The sequence below is a fragment of the Lactuca virosa genome, chromosome 7 (genome assembly GCF_052849685.1).
Source record: "Lactuca virosa cultivar CGN04683 chromosome 7, Lactuca_virosa_CGN04683_v6, whole genome shotgun sequence".
Lineage (NCBI taxonomy): Eukaryota > Viridiplantae > Streptophyta > Magnoliopsida > Asterales > Asteraceae > Lactuca > Lactuca virosa.
This window is the reverse complement of record NC_136432.1, coordinates 125,931,571-125,955,974: the sequence shown is the minus strand read 5'-3', so window position 1 is coordinate 125,955,974 and position 24,404 is coordinate 125,931,571. Positions and strand designations below refer to the sequence as shown.

Genomic DNA, 24,404 nt, shown 5'->3' with positions numbered 1-24,404 from the left:
TCTTGCTGGTACTTTGGGCAGTTTCGCTTCCAGTGCGACTTTTCATGGCAATAGAAGCATTCAGCCTCATTAGGGTTAGCAGAAGGAGTGACAAAACCTTTCTTGGTTTTGCTTGAAGATGAGCCTTCAAGGGTCTTACCCTTGGTACCCTTAGAAGGGTTCTTTCTCTTCTTCCCTTTGCCATGCCCGATTGCCAAGACATTGGCCGCAGTTGGAGTAGGAGTAGGAGTAGTAACAACCGACTTACCCTTTAGACCACTTTCGGCGGTCTTCAAGAGTCCTTGAAGTTTGCTGAGGGTGACTTCTTCCTTGTTCATGTGATATGTCATGCGGAATTGATCATAACACGATGGAAAGGAGTGCAAAATGATGTCTATTGCTAACTCCTCAGGGAAGTTCACATTCAGCTTCAGTAAACGGTCCACATACCTTTTCATTTTCTGCATGTGGCCCGTGATGGGTTCACCATCCTTCATTCGGGTTGTTATCATGGAGGAGATTATTTCATATCGCTCTTGACGAGCACTTTGATGGTAGCGGTCCATCAAGTCCTGGTGCATCTCAAAAGCATAATAGTCCTCATAGGACTTTTGGAGCTCGGCTGTCATGGTGGCCATCATGATGCATGCCACTTTTGTAGCATCTCTTTCATGTACCTCATATTCAACAAGCTCTTCAGGAGTAGCAGTTGGCTCGGGTACCTTCAGCTCCTTGTCGAGAACATATTCTTTGTTCTCATACTGAGTGACCATCCTGATGTTTCTGATCCAATCTGTAAAGTTGGACCCATCAAAGATGACTCTTCCACAAAGATTCATGAGAGAGAAGGAGCTAGTAGGGTTTGAGCCAGAAGCATTGTTATTGGAAGACATCTGAAAAGAAGAGGGAATAGATTAGATTAGATATAGAGATAGTCCTTAACAAAACACCCAAACGTAATATTAAGGCTAGGACCCAACACAATATTTTATAACTTAGAAGAGGGATGCCGTAATCTAAGCTATAAGATATTTGAAGGTAGGTGAATGACGATTCACCAATTTCCACCATGAAAAACGAAATATTTAATTAGGTTTTAATTGGTTTAGAAACTCCTAGATTCTTTGAGATTCATTGAACTTTCTTCAATGGCATGTTTCAATCTCGAGTGTGCCCTTCAAGTTTTGTGACTGGGATGCCGAGGATCACAAAACAAGGTGTGAAGTAACCATGCAAATTACTTGGTACCCTTAATGTATTACCCCTCAATCAATGTGTCGGTTAACCACACACGCTCCATCGATACTATGATAAACATTAATTCACCCTTTACCTACCTTGTTAAGTTCAAGTTAGTGTGCCGGTTAACCACACACGCTCCACTAACGACTTAAACAAAGTGTAAAGTGTAATTTCATGGATTAGCACCTTATTCACATTTTCCTAAAATAACTAAGATTGGGAATTCAATAAAGTTTAGTTACTTTAGTATTATCATTATACTTTTAATGAGAATTTATAAGTCCTTGTCCTACCCGTTCAGCTAACGACCCTCCACCGATCAAGGAAGCGGTGGGTGAGAGTGGACACCCATTAAGTTGCCATTTTATAGGCAATAACCTTATACCCCCCTTATAGACCGGCTTCGTGAATGAGGCGTACTAGCGGTAAGACGACTTGATCTTATACATATATAAATATTATTAAACTTATAATATTATAAAGTATAAAGGTTGAATTTTAACTTTTTTAAAATTCTAGGGGTTGGAACAAAAGTTTTTAATATGACTTTACATGTTCCAAAACTTGAGGGCAAGTTTTGTAAACTTTCAAAACTTTTCATTTCTCATAACTTATGAGTTAATGGTTATTAAAAATGAAGACTCTTCATTTTTTGTAACCTATGTGTTCTTTTAATGGTTATTTATAAATGTGACTTTTGGTTATCCATAACTTAAGAACTAGTTATGGACTCCATTAAAACACATAAAGATCAAGAATTAATCTAATCAATTATTAGCACATAATTTCTATGATCTTCTAAACTCATATGTATATGAATGTTCATATCAAAATTTCAAGAATCGTAAGTACATATACAAAACTTGAAATTATGATACAAGCTTTTGAACAAAACTTCGATTTTCAAGTTTTTTTTTTTTGCATCAAGTATCAAATAAACAAACCAGGCTCTGACACCACTGATGGGTTTTCAGCATTCTAACACTCCTATGATGTATATGCAACCCTAGAAACCTTGGATCTATGTTTGACTAAGATACATGCAAATAATTATTTTTCCAAGGTTCTTATCCTAACTAGCATGGCATGGGGTACTTGAATCAAATAAAACTAGTAGAATTACTTACCTTGTAGTAGTAGTTGATTGCTTGGAGTTTGAGAGCCTAGCACCAATAATGTGGATGCCTCAAATGGAAGTCACAAATCACCACAAACTTGGAAACTTGAGAGAATAGTCACAAACTTCTTGAAATCGGCCCTCTTAGTTTACACACATCAACTAGTATTATTTCAAGAACCAAAGCCTCCTTTATATAGTGTGGTGGATTAGGGTTACATCCATGTAAACCCTAATACCCATGTCTTTTCATTTCCATGAGATCCATGGGTTAAAGCTCCATGGAGTATCCATGGACTTTCCATGCAAGCCTAGCCCATTCCAAATAAGCATTAGCCCACACTATATAAATACAAGAGCTCATATTTAATTAGTCATACTTTTGATCTCTAAATTAATTCTAAATTAATTATAGATCAACACTAATTAAATAATATGATTTTATATTAATATATTAGAACTTGTAATATATTAATAAATCATAACGTATACTATTCTCAAAAGATTATCCGTAAATTGTTCGGGTGAAGTGCAACCCAAATGGACCATGTCGGGTCGGTTCAAGTACATACCAAATATAGTTATGGTCTTAGACACTATATCCAACATAAAAATCACTCGATCTAAAATTCGAGTTTTTAGCTGTCTACTGCTAAGCTGAAACTTCGAAAAATCATAACTTCCTCATACGAAGTCAAATTTGGGCGTTCTTTTTATACTTACTCTCGGTTTAACGAACACTACAAGTTTCGTTTAGATCACTAAGGCCAAAAAGTAGTTTATCGAAAACTCACTTTTTACGACATTCGGCCCCGTGCCGGTTTGTCGCGAAACTTCGACAGGTCATAACTTCTTCGTTATAACTCGGATTTCGGCATTCTTTATATATCCGTAATCCTTGTCACGCCCACTACAAGTTTATTAATAGATATCGGCTTTATCTAAAATTTAATTTTTGATGCTCATTTTTATTCTTAATTAATTAAGCCCTAATAATTAAGCATAAAACACATAATTCACATAATATTCACATAATTTCTTTTCATTTCTTCAAAATGAGTTACAAAGGTTAACCTAGACTATAATGTCAATATAAATGTCTAGCCTAGAAACACGGGCATTACATCATCACATGTCAATTACATTTATCTATTACACGTTTCTAAACTATCTAATCTAAACTAATATCGTCCTTCAGCCCGATGCTCCTAGCGTGCTGCAAGTGCTTAACCCTACTCAGTCCCTTCGTAAGGGGATCTGGTGGGTTATCATCCGACGACACCCTCTTCACTACGAGGAGTCCTTCTTCCACCCGATGTCGAATAAAATGATATTTTCTGTCGATATGTCGAGATCTGTCATGATCCCTCGGTTCCTTGGTCAAGGCAACCGCTCCTTCATTATCACAGAAAATTTCCATGGGCTCCTTTATGGCTGGCATAACTCCAAGATCTCCAATGAAGTTCTTCAACCATATCGCCTCCTTTGACGCTTCGCTCGCCGCAATGTACTCTGATTCGCATGTTGAATCAGCTACGGTATCTTGCTTGGAACTTTTCCAAGTCACTGCTCCTCCATTAAGAGTAAAGATCCAGCCCGACTGCGAACGGTAGTTGTCCCTATCGGTTTGAAAATCGGCGTCACTATACCCTCGCACTCTTAAGTCATCACTCCCACCGAGGACTAGAAATCATTCCTTGGTCCTCCGAAGGTACTTAAGAATATTCTTGACTGCGGTCCAATGTGCTTTGCCAGGGTTCCCTTGATATCTGGTGACCATGCTCAAAGAGAAGGCCACATCAGGGCGAGTACAAGTCATAGCATGCATAATCGAGCCAACTGCAGAAGCGTATGGCACGCGGCTCATTTCTGCTATCTCGACTTCAGTACTCGGGCTTTGAGTCTTACTCAACTTGGCATTACTTTGGATCGGTAACTCCCCCTTCTTAGAATTCTCCATACTAAAACACTTTAGTACTTTGTCCAAATAAGTATTCTGACTAAGTCCTATTAGTCTCTTACTTCTGTTTCTCACTATCCTTATACCCAAAATATAGGCAGCCTCTCTGAGGTCCTTCATAGCAAAGCACTTCCCAAGCCAGGATTTAACTTCCTTCAGGGTTGGGATGTCGTTTCCTATGAGTAGCATGTCATCGACATACAATACGAGGAAGCTTACTATACTCCCACTGGCTTTGACATATACACATGATTCATCCTCGCTTCGCAGAAAACCAAACTCTTTGACTTTCTCATAGAAACAAAGATTCCATCTGCGAGATGCGTGTTTTAGTCCATAAATGGACTTCTCAAGTTTACACACTCTATTGGGATGGTTCGCATTGACAAAACCCTCTGGCTGACTCATGTAAACATCCTCAGCCAACTTCCCATTAAGGAAAGCGGTTTTGACATCCATCTACCATATTTCATAGTCATGAAATGCAGCAATGGCTAGCATCACCTTAATAGACTTTATCTTTGCAACTGGTGAGAAGGTCTCATCATAATCAACTTTGGGAGTTTGAGTGAAACCCTTCGGAACCAATCGCGCCTTATAGGTGTTGTACCTTCCCATCCATGTTGGTCTTCTTCTTGAAGATCCATTTTCACCGACCGTCTTACGACCTGGCACATTGTCAACCAAATTCCAAACTTGGTTGTCATACATGGACTGAATCTCGCTGTCCACAGCCTCTTTCCATTTTGCAGACTCCGGGCCTGCCATGGCTTCCTTGTAACTGTTAGGTTCATCTAAATTTATTAGTGTACTATCACTAATAAACGTATCACCCTCACTTGTTATATGAAAACCATACAACACAGGCGGAACACTAACTCTACTGGAACGTCTAAGAGGTAAGGATTCGTCAATCGGTTCAACCGGAGTTTCCTCCTCGGGTTGAGCGCCAGTGTTAGAGGTTCCTTCATCACTCGACTCTTGAAGCTCTTCAAGATCTATTTGCCTCCCACTGTCCCCTTGGCTTATGAGTTCTCGCTCTCGGAAAACTCCTCTCCTCGTAACGATGACAACATTGTCACTCGGTCTATAGAAGAGATATCCAACGGACTTCTGCGGGTAGCCGATGAAAATACATCGCTCGCTACGAGGTTCGAGCTTGTCGTGAGTCTCTCGTCTTACGAAAGCCTCGCAACCCCAAACCTTGATGTGTGCCAACGAGGTAGCTTTCCCTGTCCACATCTTGTGAGGTGTTTTGGCAACCTTCTTCGTAGGGACTAAGTTACGGATATGGGCGGCAGTCTCTAAGTCATACCCCCATAATGAGATAGGTAGCGAAGCACGACTCATCATGGAACGAACCATGTATATCAAGGTTCGATTATGCCTCTCAGCCACACCATTCAACTGCGGTGTCCTAGGTGGCGTTAATTGCAAAACGATTCCGCATTCCTTGAGCTAGTCGTAGAATTCAAGAATTAGGTACTCTCCACCTCGATCGGATCGAAGCATCTTGATTTTCCTACCCAACTGATTTTCCACTTCTTGTTTAAACTGTTTGAACTTTTCAAAGGTTTCTGACTTGTGCTTGATTAAGTAGATATACCCATATCTACTATAATCATCGGTGAAAGTCACATAGAAGCGGCTCGCATCCCTTGTGGTGGATCTAAAGGGCCCACATACATCGGTGTGTATGAGATCCAGTAAACCCTCACCCCTTGCACAAGTGCCAGTGAATGGTGACTTGGTCATCTTTCCAAGTAAAGAAGACTCGCACACGTCATCGTCCCTAAGGTCGAATGACTCCAACACTCCATCCTTTTGGAGTTGGGCTATGCGTTTCTTGTTGACATGTCCAAGACGACAATGCCATAAGCATGCTTTATCCAAATCATTGGAAGAATTAATACACAACACATCATTTCCTAAGTTATCTACAACCATCACAGTTTCATATATTCCATTACAAGGCAATGCTTCAAAATAGAAAACACCATTAAGATAAGCATTAATAGAACCCTTTTCATTATCAAATGAATATCTAAACCCTTGTCTATACAAACCATGAAAAGAAATGATGTTTCTTGCCATATCTGGCGAATAGCAACAATTATTTGAATCTAATCCTAATCCATTACTAAGCACTAAAGAGTAAACTCCAATCTTGGTGACAGGCGACGATCTTCTGTTCCCCATGATCAGGTTTATCTTCCCATGCTCCACATCCCTATTTCTTCTTAGGCCCTGCAAATCAGAACAAATGTGAAAACCACATCCTGTATCAAGTACCCAAGAAATAGCATATGATGAATCATTAGATTTAATAGTGTAAATACCTGCGTAGGACGGCTTGATCTTTCCATCCTTGATATCTTGCAGATATTTCGGGCAGCTTCGTTTCCAATGCCCTATTTCGTGGCAGTGGTGCCACTCTGCCTCCTTGGGGTTGGAGTTGGGTTTAGCAGAACCAACCTTGGTTCCACTAGAAGAGGTTCCATCATGGGACTTTCCCTTATGATGGCTCTTTGAGGGAGCCTTCCTCTTCTTACTCTTCCCTTGCCCAATTGCCAAGACTGGGGCAGCAGTAGGAGTAGGAGTTGATGCAACAGATTTGTCTTTGAGGTTGCTCTCAACAGTCCTCAGCAAGCCTTGAAGCTTGCTCAAAGTGACCTCCTCCTTGTTCATGTGGTAGGTCATGCGGAACTGGTTGTAACAGGGAGGTAAGGAGTGAAGGATGATGTCAATTGCCAGCTCTTCATCAAAGTTCACATTCAACTTTAGCAGGCGATCGACATATCTTTGCATCTTTTGCAGATAAGCAGTAAAGGACTCTCCATTACCCATTTTGGCAGTGATCATCGAAGTGATGATCTCGTACCTTTCTTGCCTAGCGCTTTGGTGGTACCTGTCCAGCAGATCCTGATGCATCTCATAGGGATACATGTCCTTATAGGACTTCTGGAGTTCTACAGTCATAGTCGCTAGCATGAAGCAATGGACTTTCGTGGCATCACGCTCATGGGCATCAAAGGCAGTGATCTCTTCAGCAGAGGCACTGTTGATGTTGATTTCATTTAGCTTCTCATCGAGGACATACTCTTTGTGCTTGTAACGAGTGACCATTTGGATGTTGTGGATCCAATCATTGAAATTGGACCCGTCAAAGATCACTCTCCCACATAAGTTCATGAGTGAGAATGAGCCAGAGGAATTTGAGCCGGAAGCGTTGTTGTTGACGCTCGACATCTGAAATAGAAAAGAGACAAGTTTGATTAGAAATGAATCCCCAATTAAACACCCAAATGATAAATTAGGGCTAGGACCCAACAACATTATTTACAAATTTAGAAGAGGGATGTCGTAATCTAACATCTAAATAATTTGAAGGTAAGTGAATGACGATTCACTAATTTCCACCATGAAAAACAAATTAAAGCTAACTTTTATATGTATTGAAAACTCCTAGATCTTTTGAGATTCATTGAACTTTTCAATGGCATGGTAAAATCTCGATATGCCCCTCAAGTTTGTGACTGGGATGCCGAGGATCACAAAGCAGGTGTGAATAACCATGCAAATGTACATGGTGCCCTCAATGTTACAGTCGCTTATTCGACGTGTCGGTTAACCACACACGCTCCATCGAACTATGACCAACATCGAGTCACCCTTTACCACCTTTGCTTAGAGTCCAATTAGTGTGTCGGTTGACCACACATGCTCCACTAACGTCTTAGCAAGGGTACAAAGTGTAATTTCATGGAATTGCATCAATTCACTTTTGCCTAAAGTAACTAAGATTGGGAATTTTTGTAAAAACATTTAGTTACTTTATAAATTCATTATACTTTAAATGAGGAAAGGGTTGCCCGATCCTACCCGTTCGGCTAACGACCCTCCACTAGTCAAGGGTGCGGTGGGTAAGAGTGGATATTTAATGGCGGTCATTTTACAGGCCGCTTCCTGAAACACCCCTTATAGACCAGCTTCGTGAATGAGGTCTACTAACGGTAAGACTAACATTTAAGTTATACATATATAATAATTATTCCTATAATATTATAAAGTATAATGTTGAATTTTGAACTTGTAAAATTATAGGGTTTGAAATTTAAATAATTCAAATTAAACTTTTAATTAAAAGATTTAAATTTCAAAACTTGAGGGCAAGTTTTGAACTTTTCTAAACACATAGGTCAAATAGAAAATAATTTAAATTAAACATTTAATTTGATGATTATGCAAATTTGACCTATTCCATTTTATTCACAAGATAATTCAACAAATAATTCAAATAATCAAATTTTATCATATAAGGAATTTATTACTCAATTAATTGGTAATTATCTTTTGTTTTGGTAAGGATAATCACATAATAATAATAAAATTCAGATTTTATTAGTCAAAAATAGATTTGGTAATTATCCTTCAGCAAAACAACAAGAAATCTCGAGATTCCCTCTGTCTGACTCCCCGACTTGCCGAGTCACTCACTGGACTCGCCGAGTTGGGCTGACTCGCCGAGTTCAGCAAGTGACTCACTGAGTCAGGTCGGGCAGAGGGCAGAAAAACGATTTTCAGCAAGATGAACATACAAGGCATCAATACAATAGAACCCAATCAAGGCTCTGATACCACTGATGGGTTTTATACAAAAGAACATCTTATGTGCTCATTCAAACCCTAAAGCTTATATCTAGGTTTCTCTAGTGTACATGCAATTCATCCAAGACTTAAGAACCCTAGATCTAGCATACATATTTTGAAAATATCATATAAAATCATATCTAGATGATTACCTCTTCAACAATGGCTTGAATCTTCTTGTCTTGGAGCTTAGAGTCACAAATGTCACTCCTCTAATGGCTTACAAACACCACACAAGCAAGAGGATGATATTGGAGAGAGGGGAGAGACACAATTTCAGCTATGAACTCTTCTAGGGTTTCCAGTGGCCGAAAACGGATGCCCTAGGGGTCTATTTATACTTGTGCTGCTAGGGTTTCAGTCAAAACCCTAATGGACAGCTTAGGCCTTAAGCAGTCCAAGGAACCTTCTGGAATAGGGACCTTATGGCCGAAATTAAGATGGACACATCCTTAATTTCGTCCATGCCTAGTCCATAAGGCTTCTCAGCCCAATATTCAACTATCACACATTTGACAGTTTAAGTCCCCTTTATTTAATTAATGTCTTTTAGCCACAGAATTAATTCTTAATTAATTCTTGTCTAATATTAATTAAACTATATGATTTCTCTTTTAATATATAATTCATATAATATATTAATAAACCATAATAACCTCTCTCTCTATCTCTTCATAAATCATCATATCAAGTTGCTTTGGTGAAGGCAACCCAAAAGGACCATGCACAACCGGGTCAAGTACATACCAAATATAGTTACGAGCTTAGACACTAATCCAACATCAATAAGATCAATCGACCAAATGACCGGATCAGTTTTCTAGAGTGACCAAAGTGGTCGATTTGGTAGTCTATCTATCCATTTTTGAAAGCAACAAAATCATATTGATGAAAAATCTATCTCGGAAATGGAGATTTATTTTAATGTCATTATGGAGGGAGAATATGGTGTTCAATATTCTTGTTGATGATTGATGTTAGATAATGAAAAAAAAATAAACTCAGTTAAGGAATGCACTTTACATATTGATTGTTGTCTTGGAACCATCAAAAGATGTAGTAGTTCAGCGGGTGGTAACAAGAGATACACAAGAAAAGAAAATGCCAATGCCAAAATCAATGTCTTATTGTCATCATCATTTGCAAGCTGAATTAGACTATAGGTATGGTGTTTTTATGTGAGCAACATATATAAATGAAATATCAAAATGTTTATAAAGTCATTATGGTTCTTGTTGGTGATTTTAGTGTTACCAAGATGTTTTAATGTAATATAATTTGCAAGATTACCAATGGAGTTCAAACCTTGATTTTATACAAGTTGAGAGTGTGGAGTGCACACATGTCTAAGGTGAGTTTGTTCTCATTACAATCAAAGTGGCAAGGTCAAGGGATTTGTGCCCCTTGATTATTTTGACATATATGGACCAATCGCACATATATCTACCATTAGATTATTGATTACTTTAGTGGCTATTCATAATTTGATTATTCAGCAAATTTATGCCAAATCAACCTTTTTAAAGGATATCTTGATGACAAGGTTTATATGAAACAACCAAAAGTTTTTGTTATGCTCGAAAATAAGCATAAGGTGTGTAAACTAGTGAAATATTTGTATGGGTTGAAGCAAGCCCCTAAAAATGGCATGAAAAGTTTGATGATGTTATTTTGTCAAGTTGTTTTAGTTTTAACCAATCAGACAAATATGTTTATAGTTGGTTTGATTATTTCGATGTCAATGTGATTAATTTCCTTTATGTCAAGATTTTTTAGATCTAGTCCACTTAAAGCTGATGAAACAAAGAAGATGTTATCATAAATTTTTTCCATAAAGTACACAGGGAGACTGATGTGATCCTTGAAAATAAAATTAAACGAGTAAACAAGGGAATTGTTATAATGCAATCACATTGTGTTGAGTAAATTCTCAAAAAGTTTAATTACAGTGGTTGTTCTTGTAACATCCAGAATCTTGAGGTATTACTTCTTAAATTATTTGTTGAGTTTTGCGTTAAATGAGGGCCATGACGTGGTGGAGGCACCACCACAATGTGGCATGACAAGGTTGTTCGTGGAACTTATTTTGAATCCCACGACGTGGCATTTTATGGGCCATGACGTGGTTACCTGTTATGACCAAAACCTTAATTTTGCAGGCTTATGCCTTATTTAAAGGAAATGATGGCTAGGGTTTCATCCACCCTCAGCCTCCATCACCTCCTAATCAACCCTTAAAGCAAACCCTAGCCTATTGGGGATTTATGTGCTCATTTTCAAGCTTTTGGTAGTTTTTAAGGTAAAAGAATAAGAGTTTGTGCTTTGGTTTAGCAAGTAAACCTTTCCCTCACTTGTGTGCATCTTCTGGACTCTTTTGTAAGTCCTCAAGCTTCCATATTTTGATATTTTCCTCCTTAGATCTAGGTTTTATGTCATGCTTTGGTCCCTTTGATGTGGTTTGTATGGTTTGGAGACATACATTTTGCAACTTTATGGTTTCTCTAATTCCCTTGAGCCTCATATTTTATAGATCTTGGAATTGGTGATGGTTTGTAGACGTTGCATATTTCTTCATTTTTAACCAAGTTTGGGGAAGGACATGCATGTACATAAAGTTTGGATTTTTATGCACCTATAGGAGTCCTTGAAGTGTTTTAGAAAATTTGGGTTAAGGGCTTAGTGCATTAAGGGTTGTATGCTTAAAGACATTCATGTGTCATCGCCACGTCGTGGCAGGTTGGATGCCACGACGTAGGGACTGAAGGAGGGTTGTGACTATTCTGTCGGTTAGTGACCACGACGTGGCTAAGGATTGGCCATGTCGTGACGACCATCTGATGAGTATTTTTTTATTTAGACCTTGACTTTGATTGTTGACTTTTTGACCAAGTTGACTTTAAGTTAATTTGTAACCCCCGCATTTTTTCACTAGGAATTAATAAGATAATATACATGTAACGATCAACAATCGTAACCTTTATATGAAGTAAATAAAAATAATTATTGAATATTATGTGTTCTATGTGTAGTTATATGTAGTATACATGCTTAAAAGCGATATAATAAAAATATAACTTTAAAAATAAAGACAATCAAGAATGTACATCGGACGAGATAGTTATGAATTTTTAACGAAATTTAACAGTCTAAGCATGTTAAAGATATAACTCTAAAAATAAAGTCAAAATTAGCCGACGGGGTCTAAATGAAAGTTGTAGATCTCGTTGATGGATACGTGTGGATATAAAATACGTCGAAAATGGAGCTCATATGAAAGGGGATAGGAATGTTTAAAGAAAATAGAATTTTTCACGCGCAGCTGCGCGCACAGACATTAGGTGTGACACGTCTCTGACATACCATAAGAACTCGCCATGTGTCACGATTTCATTGGAGCCACATCATCACCCGACAAGTTGTGCGGTGCCCCCAGACAAGGTTCGCGGCGCGCGCCTGTTTTTTCGTGTATAAATAGCAACGTAGGATCCAATCTTTTCCACATCTTTCCTCAATCACTATCTCGAGTTTCTCTCAACCTTAGCCCATTTTTCGTTAGTTTTTAGTCTTCGAAGAAGCCCTAAGGTCCCTAGGAGCCCAACAACTAAAGTACTGCCAGTATAATTTGCGGACTTTTGTCTAGGAAATCTCTGTAAGTTAAATTACACTCAACTTTATTTTTGTGTAATTTATATTTATATTCATAGTCGTTGTTATGAATTTATAAATAAGATTTTTCAGTGATTCCAAGTCATTATATTGATTGATCTACTTAGGGGGTGATGTCTAGGCAAGATTTAGTGAGGTGTTTAAACAGGGATTTCCAAACAATATATTGTGTGTACCAAACGGGCGTTACCTCCGATATGATCTTACATGGTTGCTCCTTACTTGATAGATCTTGATGTAGACATTGGGGTTGTTGAAAAATCTAGACTACTAATTAATAAACTAAGGCTTAGTGATAATTGAACCTAGGTCACATCAAAGGAAAGGATAAGTATTGAAGTGAAGCGCTGCCCAACTTTCAAGTCATCCACTTTATCATGTGAGCGCATAGTTACTTTCCGCTTACACATAGATATAAAGTATCCAGATGATTAAATGTTATGTGTGCCTATTATCTGAATTACTTGATATACGTGTTAGATAAATTATATGATTTTTACTTGATTTAATCATATATGTATTTTCATATATTTATATAAAATATATTAGGTAGTGATGGGTGATGAAAATGATGAGATAATGATAAGAGGACTTGACTATTGATGAACCAGTCGTCTAGCAGAGTATAGATGACGGCCACTGACTATTCTACATAGTACAGTGGAACGCTGGTAGGATCGTAACTTGTAGGTGTTAATCAACTATCTGTTCATTTGATGTACTCTATCCCCCCCCCCCAATAGTTACCTTATTGACACTTATTGCTAACGGAATTCCACAAGCAGTATTGTCTAGTCGTTGCTAATGATGATCCTTAGGATATGTCCCTTGAGATCAGTATTTTAGGATCGAGTATGTGAGAATAAAAGGAATAGGTAATCGGGTAAATTGTTTGATCTGAAATATATAATTAAAGAACTTAATTATTATGGGCTGGAAACCTTATGTGCTCACCATGCTCCCAAGCCTAACCAACTCAGTTTCTTTGTATCACAGGTAGCGGTACGAAAGCACATGGATGTTAAATCTAATGAGAGGTTTGCGGAGATGTAGGCCATTAGTATAATAATATATTGTAAGGCCTATTAAGACTTGTTTATGCTTATATATCTGTACTGGCGATGACATCCCATAGTTTTTAATATAAATGAAATACATTTATTCGGAAATGATTTGATAATGATATTATCATGTTTTGGGAACAAATTTTGCATTAAGTTTTATACTATGAGATAAATAAAGCATAAATAAGAAGTTTTAAATTGGCCATGAAAATTGGGGATGTCACACAAATCTAGGGTTTTTGGGCTGTAGTTTGAGATTTGGTCCCTGTTTGTTGTATAGGTGACATGTAGTGTTGGATATTGGATCCGTGATGAGTGTTTTATCTTTTAGACTGTGAGTTGAGTTTTCTCACTAAACTTTGTACTACAGTATGCGTCCTTGTGTGTAGGATTTTGTTATGTTGTAATGATCTGTTAGACTAGTAGATCTGCTATGATTACTTGTGCTTGCTTGTTATTGATTATCTATTGCATATGTCAACATAGTATGGTTGGGTTAAGGTAGTATTGTTTTGTACTGTAGGCCAACATACCCGGGAGAAATCCAATCTTGGTGACTGTAGGCTCGGGTCAATCCAATATTGCTGATTGTGGGCCCAGGGGCAATCCGGTCTTTGTGGTTGTGGGCCCGGATGCAATCCAGTCGTGTGTTGTGATCCTTAAGGGATGGGCAATCCAGTCTTATGACTGTGGGCCCATGGTCAATCCAGTTTGATGACTGCGGGAACGAAGGCAATCCAATTTTGTATTATGGGCCCGGTGTGCATGCATTGTATATGTATTGTTGTGTGAGGTATTTTGGCTGAACTCACTAAGTTTTCGCTTATAATTGTTGATTTCAATGTTTTCAGGTACATCAGATGATCGGGGAAAGGCGAATGTGTGATCGTGCACATCCTCATGTTGATTATGTGTTGAGAGATTATTTAGAAGAATGTTTGAATGCAAGTTAGATATCTAACATAGATGGACATTATTTTACTAGTGGTTGGGTATATTGCTTGGGGAGGTGCTATTTCTAAGGCATCTAAAAAGAAAACTTGCATCAAAACTCAACAATGGAATGAGCTTTTTGCTTTAGCCGAAAACGGTAAAGTGGCAGAGTGATTAAGGAATTTAGTTTATGTGATTTTGTTGTGGTCAAATTCAATCGCACCTATTTCTATACATTATGATATTATTGCCACTTTGGATAACACATATGATGAAGTTTATAATGAAAATTATAGATATATGGGTGTTATGCGTAACATGATTAGGGAGTTAATTAAGAATGGTGTAATTTCGTTGGAGTTTGTAACATTATCACATAATTTGGAAGACCATGTCGCAAAAGATTTGGCCAGAGACTTAGTGCATAAATCGTGATAGGTATGGGATTAAAGTCCATATGAATCCTTAATGGTAAGACACCTAATTCCCTTCTAACATGATGTGAAAAGTTGAATTCAATAAGGAAAGTTCACACTTTGGGAATGAACACACGTAGAGAAACATCTCGAGTTAGTGTGTTCGGACCTGTAGTCGGAAAGGTTTATTTTTATATTCTTAATATTCCTATGATAAAATGTAACCATGAACATGAATAAAAGAATTACCTATGTGATCGTTAAGTGTATCCATGCTTGAAAAAGCTAATTAGGACTTAGCTTTAAACAATCAAGAATGAATTTGAACACTCGCTTTGATAATAATGTCATGTTCTATTTTACTAGATCTTGTGTGCATTTATCTTCATGTATTCAATTAGGTTGATAATAGATGTTTCCTTAGAACTTGTGTGTATGTTATCTTGAAGTATCCTTATGATTGTTGGTGATTTTAGTGTTACCAAGTCGTTTTAGTGTAATGGAATTTGCAAGATGACCAATGGAGTTCAAATTCTAATTTTATACAAGTTGGGAGGGCGAAATGTGCACTTTTCTAAGATGACTTTGTTCTCGGTATGACCAAAATGACTAGGCTAAAGGGGGTTGCGCCCCGTTGTGGTGTCCTAGGGGAAGCTCCCCCGACCCTAGGGGTTTTGCTAGCAAGTGATCAGTAATGAGTACGCTGCCCTTGCAAGGTTTGGGGCAAAGCCCTGTCCCGAAAAATGTATTTTAATAAGAGGACGTGTTATGGAAAATATGAATTCTAAATTGTTTTAACATGGTAGAAGGCAGCTCACGCTGCCTTGAGATCGGTCGTTTTAAGCATGTGCTGACAGAATTAATAGGTTAGTTTTTGACATATAACTTCTGATAACTTCTAGTAACTTCGTAAAAACCATCATCCTTATCCAAATTTTGGATGTGATGAGTATTTATACTCGTTAACTAATGTATTTGGAATCCCTAAGAATTCAAATTCTCTCTAATCATTATTTTGGTCTCTTGATTTTCATTTTGTTCCTAGAATCAAAGTTTTTCTTTGTAGGATTATCCCTTATAATTTGAATTTCGTGGTGATTAACTCAGAGGCAAGGGGCGAAATATGAAATTCGAAAAGTGATTTATACAATCCTACTTGAAATCCAAGATTAATTTCGCGATTCCAGAAACCACCTTGTTGACCACATTTACCAATGGTTCATTCTACAAAATGATTAGAGATCATTCCTTATAAGATTGACGGTACTCATATTGTTAGCCGAGGCCAAGGAAAATCATTTATAGTGGTACCAAAATAATGATGGATAATTTTATATGATGTGTTCTTCTTTCTCCCCAATTGTAAATGTGGAATTTGGATGTTTGGGGATTGGAAATGGAATCAAGGGATTTAAAATAAGTGATAACCAAGTTAAAGATTCACATACTATGATAAAGAACGGTTCGAGGTGGTCAACCTCCCAAAGAAATAAAAAAAGACTAAAGAGATACTTTTACTAAAATTCTTCTCATCTTCATAATGCAATTACATTACATAATATTTAAAGAGTAAAGGAAACGCTAAAAAATAAGGAACTAGTGGTGCTAACAGTTAACCATGATCCTAATTAAAGAAAATATGCTACGTACGTGATTAACGGATAGTGGGTAGTTTAAACTCCAAGCAAAGGTATTAGGAAAAAATCATGGAAGCATTGCAAAACAGTGTCACAAAGGCCTTTCAATTGAATGCAGAGTATCTCTCATGCATCCGGCCTTCTGTACAACCCGAGACCCATATCATACTATAAAGTAAATAGTCAACCGTGTTTCACTTACATTTTGCCAATAGGTTGATTCCAATGAATGGTAGTTGAATAATATATTCATCTGTACTAATTAAAATGAGTTCCCATTGTGAATGTTTAAGACTTCTAGATTATATGAAGAGTAGTTTACCACAAGTGGATGAAGCTGACATTATTTAATTAGGAATCATGTCTTAAACATGATACATATGTAATCCCATTCAAAGTAAGTCATTAATTGCCAAATTGATTTTGACATTCAATTTGGAAAGTAATATTTCACAAAACTACATTATGCTCTTATAGGAAACATTATGTATGTCAGCTTAACGTCTGATCAACCAGTCACCTAACCAACATGAAGAAAGTAAATCATAATGTTACCAGAGTAAGGAATGTGATGCCCAAACTTGAATATTGGATCTCACTTACAAAGTCCATCTAGAAATAAGAATGCATGAACATGATCAAACATCATAATATCATAATATGCACCAATCATACATATACCCATACTTTTTTTTTTTTTTTTGGTTTTGATAGGCATACAAAACGCTAATTTTTATATGTAGCTTGACAAACAAAATCAGTTGAGTTTCACAAGGTACACTAATATGCTTTCAAAAAGAAACAGAATCGAACCCTAAAAATCCCTACACTTCAAAACAAAAGTAAGAACTAGTAGCAACGCTATGATCCCACCAGAAGAACCTCCAACTCTATATATCCAATAAAGATCAAACCTAGTAAGACTCTGATCCAAATAACACGAAAACCCCACAACGATTATCAAAACAAACAAAACTAGAAGGGCATAAGTGGAAATACTGATTAAAGGTTCATCTTCAAGCTCCAATTCTTCAAGAGTCTGTGATTTCCTGTCAATAAATAGTGGTGACACTACAGCTAGAACTCCTAAGCTTATAGCCAGCAACTTTTTAGTTGCTGATCGCCTCTCATTTCTTCTACGTGTGCCTTCATGCTCCATTTAGGGTTTTAATGAATTTTTTGGTTATTTTATTGAGGTAATCGATCGATCAATCAACCCCTTTGTTATTTTTCTCTTTTATGTATAGGAACCTGATTCCATAAAAAAGATGACAAACAATATCATCATGGAGGATATGGATTCTCTATTCCACTAGGGAAGATTGTGTAAGGTTGGAGTTTTAGGGATCTTTATAGAAAAAAAAAAGTTGATTATATTCTTAAATCCTAAATAATGTCACTAAACACTAACCAGCCTAAATTTTGTAACGTTTATGAGAATTCTTGTTCATATGGCGTGGCAACTTTTTTTTTAAAATAGTTTCATAAAATATTAACGAAGTTTCACTTTATGCAATTGTTGTAAAAATGTTGAAAAATACCAGTAATCAAATTTCAGAATTGTTGGATTGTCGTAAAATTTTGTTATGGTATTGTTTGCACTAAACTTAAAACATTTTGAACAATTGTATTATAATTAAATTTACTCTGTTAACTAAATTATTTCAATAAATCTATGTCACGTGTCCATAAAAAGAGTACAAACTTTCACAAAAATAAGATGAACTTCAAAGCTAAGCGTTAAAAAAAAAAAAAAAAAAAAAAAAAAAAAAAAAAAAAAAAAAAAAAGATGATGTATTTTAGATTACACCCTGATTTGCTCCAAACCCTTAAGAATTTAACGGGTTTGGATTTTAATTTTTGATTCGTTTACCCGTTTACGATCCATACCCGTTTACCCTTTTAGCAAATGGGTCGGGTATGGATCATGGTCGATTCGCTCCACTTATGACCCGTCCCATTTAATATATATATATATATATATATATATATATATATATATATATATATATATATATATATATATATATATATATATGACAACAAAATATACAACTCGATGTCTAAGTAAAATGTGATTTTTATTGTATTGGACTTTGAGTATTAATTAATGTACATATTGTTTAAGTAGATATTTGATCCTTTTGAGAAATATTACTTTGTGGAACACATAAAAATTACGAAAATTTAATATTATAAAAGGGTCGGGTTAATGGGTCGGGTATTCGTTGATTCGGTGGATATGGGTATGAATTCGACTATTCAAGACCCTGAGGGTTATTGGAGCGGGGCGGGTCATGTTTTTATTTTTTTAAACGGGTTTGGATCAATGGTGATTCGCGCCAAACCCGCCCCATTGACATGTCCCTAACCTTGAAGCTTGTTCTTGAAGATCTAAAAAATACGAGTGGACATGAACGATGATTAAAAATTAAAAACCCATATGAGTAAACTTCGCAACAACATACAATGTTACAAATTACACTCTGAGTCCTTTGACTTATTTCCATTAAACCTTTTCAACCATTTCTTTTGTGAATTTGTAAGATGAGATATTGAAGTAAGAAAAGATGGATGTTTTTCAGATGATGAGCCTCTTTGAGATGGAAGTTCAGCAGGAAGTGCTGAAGCTGTGCTTGTTAAGGCGTTTAGTACAAGAAATGCAAGAATGGGAGAAAGATCCAAAGTCCCTCCAAGTGGTGGAATAACCCCGCGAAAAATATTTAAATATGGATCGCATAAAGTGCTGTAAAAAACAAAAGCATAAAACCAAAATTAACAAATGTTAAATTTAAAACTAGTGCAATAATTAATAAAAAAAATGAAAGTAGAATGTTGTAATGGAGAGAAATGAAAGTGGGTTGTTATAATAGAAAGAAATGAAAGTATGTTGCTATTTATTGTATCTAGTGTTTTTTATAATAATAATAATAATACCTGAGGGGGTTCACAATGAGTGGAGGAGTGTTTGGAAACCAGGTAAGAACTAGCCGAGCAACCAACAATGAGTTGTAAATATTCAAAAAATTTAGAATTCCATTCGATACCACAAGCCCTGCCAATGAATCTCCAGGAAGAATCGCTGCAAAATTGTGATTCGAGAGATTGTTTGATTTCATGTGGCTTCTAAAATTAATCTGAAAGTATAATACACACAAAAGGTGAAGTACATGTGATTCGTTGTATTTAGCCCTAAATTTTGTTGAGAAAATGATGACACATTGGAGAAATAGAAGGAAAAAATGAATGAGGGTGAACAAGTAAAGGATCAAGACTTAATAGATAAAGTCTCCTTTCTTTGATTTTATCTGTTAAGTCGTTCTTTCTGTATTGAGGGGTTGTCTGATAGTTGTTATTGAGTCAGATCTGGTCTAAAGTCTTCTGACTAAATCTACATCTGACTGAAATCATGTTGTCATACTTACTCGGTCAGCAATATTTTTTAGCCGATCGGGTAAGAGCTAAATTTTTGCGAAACAAATGGTCAGACTGCTGACTGAGTTAGAGGTTACCTCTTATTGACTAGTAAGAGGCAACACAAACAGCCCCTAAGTCAAAAATAAACACTCATATATAGTTATCAGATTAACTCATATATCCCTTTAAGTTCATTAAGTCAAAAATTAACAACATCTTAATCTATATAAACAAGCCATCTTTCATTAAATTGATAGAGAATTCATGATGATCCTTCAGGATAAAAACTATCAAAGAAGAAATTAACATATCCAAACATTTGTCTCTAATTTTCTACGATTGGAAACATGTAATTCCTCTCTACCAAGGTAAATTATGCCCTTTTGGTGAAATGTAAATTCTTCAAACGTTAATTGTAAAAAAAGAACAGAGTATAATCAAATTAACCACGACTATGAGTATGAACTCGACTGAATTACGAATAGGTCTATTAGTTGTGAAGCAAAAACACCCTGAATTGTATTTAGCAAATTGTAGAACAGCGGCATTGGTTACGAAGAAACGAATTACAAGCATTAGTTATAGAAGCCTAAAGGGTAAAAATATTAAAATACCTGGCAGAATTTATGGTATTGAGAGGGGGCAGAATGCAATTTGGTGAAAAGGGGATTGTTGGAAGCAAAATGATGAAGATCACGGAGACATTTATCAATGGAATTATGGAAATTACGAACGAAACTATCGGGTGATGGAGTGAGTATTTTTTGGAGATTAAGAATGGGGTTTGTGTTGGGATGAAGTTGGGTGGTGATGAGAGATGGGGATTTGAAGAACACGAGTGACGAGGGGCTGAGAATGGAGAGAGGGAGATCTAATTTCGTCAATTTCCCGTTGGATTTATGATATGTGCATAATTAATCATATGTTTAACATATATTTCTATTCATTTTTGGCTAATTATATGCATAATATGGACAAAAGGTACTTAATAATGCTTATATTGTGTTTTCAGTCCAAAAGACATGCTTGGAAGCAGAAAGGAAAAAAGGAGAAGCAATTAGAGACCAAAGAATGAAGAAAAAGGGAAAACCACACACCTACTCGGCGAGTCCACGCATGTACTCGGCGAGTTCATTAGAATGTTCCCGAAAGAAAAGTCAAGATTCCTTACCGAACACGGATTTCACACTAGTACTCGGCGAGTCCACGACCTACTCGCCGAGTAGCCCCTGTTTTGTGATAATTATAAATAGCGGGTCTTAATCCGATTGAAGGACTTCTAGAACCTTTGGGGAGAAGCAAGCTGCGATTGAAGAGCCAGAAGAACCCTAGAGAATGAAGATACAACCTAGGATCCAATTCCGAAGAAGATTTGAGGCACATTCTCATCATTCTACTTAATCTATTGTTTCTCAATTATGGTTAGACAATTAGAATTCGTTTTATTGCTGTTAATTACCTCAATCATGAGCTAAAACTCTTAAACTTCTGTTTGGGGATACAAAATTGATATTATGGTTTGATTAATGATAGGATTAATTAAATATTGGTGATTTTGTTAATTTTAGCTTGTTAAAGAACCTTGTGTGTGAATGATAACTAATTTTCTGTTAATAGGAAGATAATTAAATAGTATGAACATCTTTTAATTATCAACCCCATACGTTTATGTGACCACTTTATCATATGTCTAGGACTAACGAACGCGAAACTAGAATTAATAAGAAAAATTAGGTAAATTCATGTGTGAGCTTGTTTGATGACCATCAGCAAGAGGTTAACTAAAGGACCAATTTAGTTAGCTATTATAAGTCTAAATTAACCCGAATAAATAATCTAGTGAATTAAATTAAATTAGACAACTGATCACTGTTTGAGTTAGTTTGTTTTCTAAGGATTATCGTAGCGAACGCAAGGCTAATCACTTGAATCGGTAGCCAATAGAAGAATTAATCCATTGCACTATTACCATAATATCAACCATAGGATCAATTGAGTTGAACTAAACAGAAGTCCCTTTTATTATTAAATTCAGTTAAATCTTTGTTTTTCTAGTTCTTAGCCTAAGTAGTATTAGTAAGTTTCTAGTCTTGTAAAACTAGAGAAAACCCATATTTACTATTTAATTTAGATAAAATTAGTCTTTAGTTTTAATTTACCGTTCCCTGAGTTCGACACTCTACTTACCCAACTATACCACTAAAAGACAGGTTCACTGCCTTTGTGTGCTTAATTTATAACTCAAAAGTAGGATTAAAACCAGTGCATTTCACACACATCAAGTTTTTGGCGCCGTTGCCGGGGAACGGTTCTAAATGAGCACTAATTTCTATTTTTATCGATCCTTTGTGTGGGATTTATCTTACACAAAGTTAATTCTTAGGTAATTTAGTAGTTAGTATAGGTTTTGATCAATCTCTGTTTTAATAAATGAAGTAGAAAATTTTTCTGTTTTTACCTTGAACTCGCCGAGTGCACTCGACGAAACTCGGCGAGTCCATCACTGTTCACAGTTTTAGCTTTTATTTTATTTTTGTTCTTTTTACGCGTTTTTCTTGCTTTATTTGCAGTTGTTTCATGACCCGAGGATCTGATACACCTTTGATCCCTCCTCTAGACGACCCGGAATCCGCCCTAAGGAAGAACAAAGGAAAATCCGTTGGAGAATCCGCTTCTTCAAGGAATTCGCCATTAAAGAACCTAAAGGCCGTTTTCAGCAAGAAGAAGAGCAGCAAATCAGGAGCATCCAACGCCTCTTTGACAATCGAAGACCCAATTAAAGAAGACGCCGAGTACGAGACAGAGGAAGAAGAAGACCCTACATTCGGTCACATTTCCGATTCCGACGACGAATTAGCTATTCTCATGGCTAACATTGATGAAGTCCCCATGGGGGAATGGAAGAAGAGGATACGCGATGATACCGGACCGGGACTTGTGCAACCCGCAATTCCCGCTACTGCTACTTTTGAGCTCAAGGGTTACATCCTGGCTCTACTTAAGGAGATCCCTTTCACAGGCAAAGACCACGAAGACGCTTACAAACACTTGGACGAAGTCAATGATGTAGCTGATTATTTCAATGTTCCAAATGTGCCTCGGGAAACTCAGCTACTTCGCATGCTTCCGGTTACTTTGAAGGGTGCTGCCAAGGATTGGCTCAAGTCATTGCCCCCAGGATCTATCACTACATGGGCCCAAATGAAAGAAGAGTTCATTGATCAATTCTGCCTGCCATCCAAGATATCCAAGCTAAAGAAAGCCATAGCTAACTTTGAACAACAAGTTGGAGAATCACTATATGAAGCTTGGGAGAGGTACAAGAGCCTGCTAAGGAATTGCCCACATCATGACCTCAATAGTCAACAAGAAGTCTCCATCTTCTATGATGGAGTAAATGTTACCACTAGGCAATTACTTGACTCGCAAGGTCCACTCACGAAGAAGGCACCCCCAGTGATAAAGCAACTAATTGAAGAATTCTCTAAGCATTCTAGAGAATACCACAATCCAAGAAATGATGTGACGAGGGGGGCCGCTTATGCAGCTTCAGAAGACTTGTCAGCAGTTATGGCTATGCTAAAAACCATGGATAGGAGGATGGATAAAATGGACCAAACGATACATGCTATTCGGGTGGGTTGCGAAAATTGCAAGGGGCCTCACCTTACTAGAGACTGCGACTTGGATGAGAATGGCAACAAAAAGGTGCAAGTTTGTTACTCAAGTGGGGACCGATATGATGAAGATTGGCGTAGACCAAAGAAAGAGTGGCTCCCTTATGACGAGTACAAGAAGGCTAAGGAGGAGAAGTTCAAGCAAAAGGGAAGGGGTTTTTACCAAAAGGAGGAGCCATCACAAGAAAGAAAACCAAGTTTGGAAGAAATGCTTACCAAATTTGTAGCTGCTTCAGAAAAGAGACATAGTGATCATGATGCTGCAATTCAAGAAACAAGGACCATGCTTAGAAACCAGCAAGCATCTATCCACAACATAGAAACGCAGCTAGGGCAACTTGCTCAACAAATAAACCAAAGATCACCGGGCGAACTTCCTAGCAAAACCGAATACAACCCACGAGGCGCGCATATAAACATAGTCACAACAAGAAGTGGGAAAATAATCACTCCTCTGGCCCCTATTCAGAATGAAGCACCCAAAGAATCACAGAAGGAGGAAGCAGAAAATCAAGCAGAAAATCAAAATCTTCAATCTGACAGCTCTACTCGTCGAGTACAGAATATGGATTCGGCGAGTCCACTGCCAAATCCGAACAATCAGACCCCTGAAAAGTTTTACCAGCCGCCATTGCCATACCCAGCC

At 37.1% G+C, this 24,404-nt stretch overlaps 2 protein-coding genes and 1 non-coding gene across 3 annotated transcripts; all 3 read right to left on the bottom strand.

Annotated features, from left to right (window-relative positions):
- Window positions 1–17,277: 17,277 nt before the first annotated feature.
- Window positions 17,278–17,969, bottom strand: LOC145125610 (uncharacterized). The gene has a single exon (XM_079061042.1). It carries the CDS (start codon window positions 17,821–17,823, stop codon window positions 17,479–17,481), a length of 345 nt encoding a protein of 114 aa, XP_078917168.1. The 5' UTR covers window positions 17,824–17,969; the 3' UTR covers window positions 17,278–17,478.
- A 1,073-nt stretch (window positions 17,970–19,042) lies between these two features.
- On the bottom strand, window positions 19,043–20,980 carry YLMG2 (YGGT family protein; the record flags this gene model as incomplete). Its single annotated transcript, XM_079062372.1, has 3 exons — window positions 19,043–19,410; window positions 19,602–19,801; window positions 20,696–20,980. Coding segments are annotated over 3 exons (759 nt in total), but the record flags the coding sequence as incomplete, so codon positions are not given.
- Window positions 20,981–23,330: 2,350 nt separating this feature from the next.
- LOC145128026 (small nucleolar RNA R71) lies at window positions 23,331–23,437 on the bottom strand. The gene has a single exon (XR_013716629.1). It is a non-coding gene; the product is annotated as a small nucleolar RNA R71 (small nucleolar RNA).
- Between the last annotated feature and the right edge of the window lie 967 nt (window positions 23,438–24,404).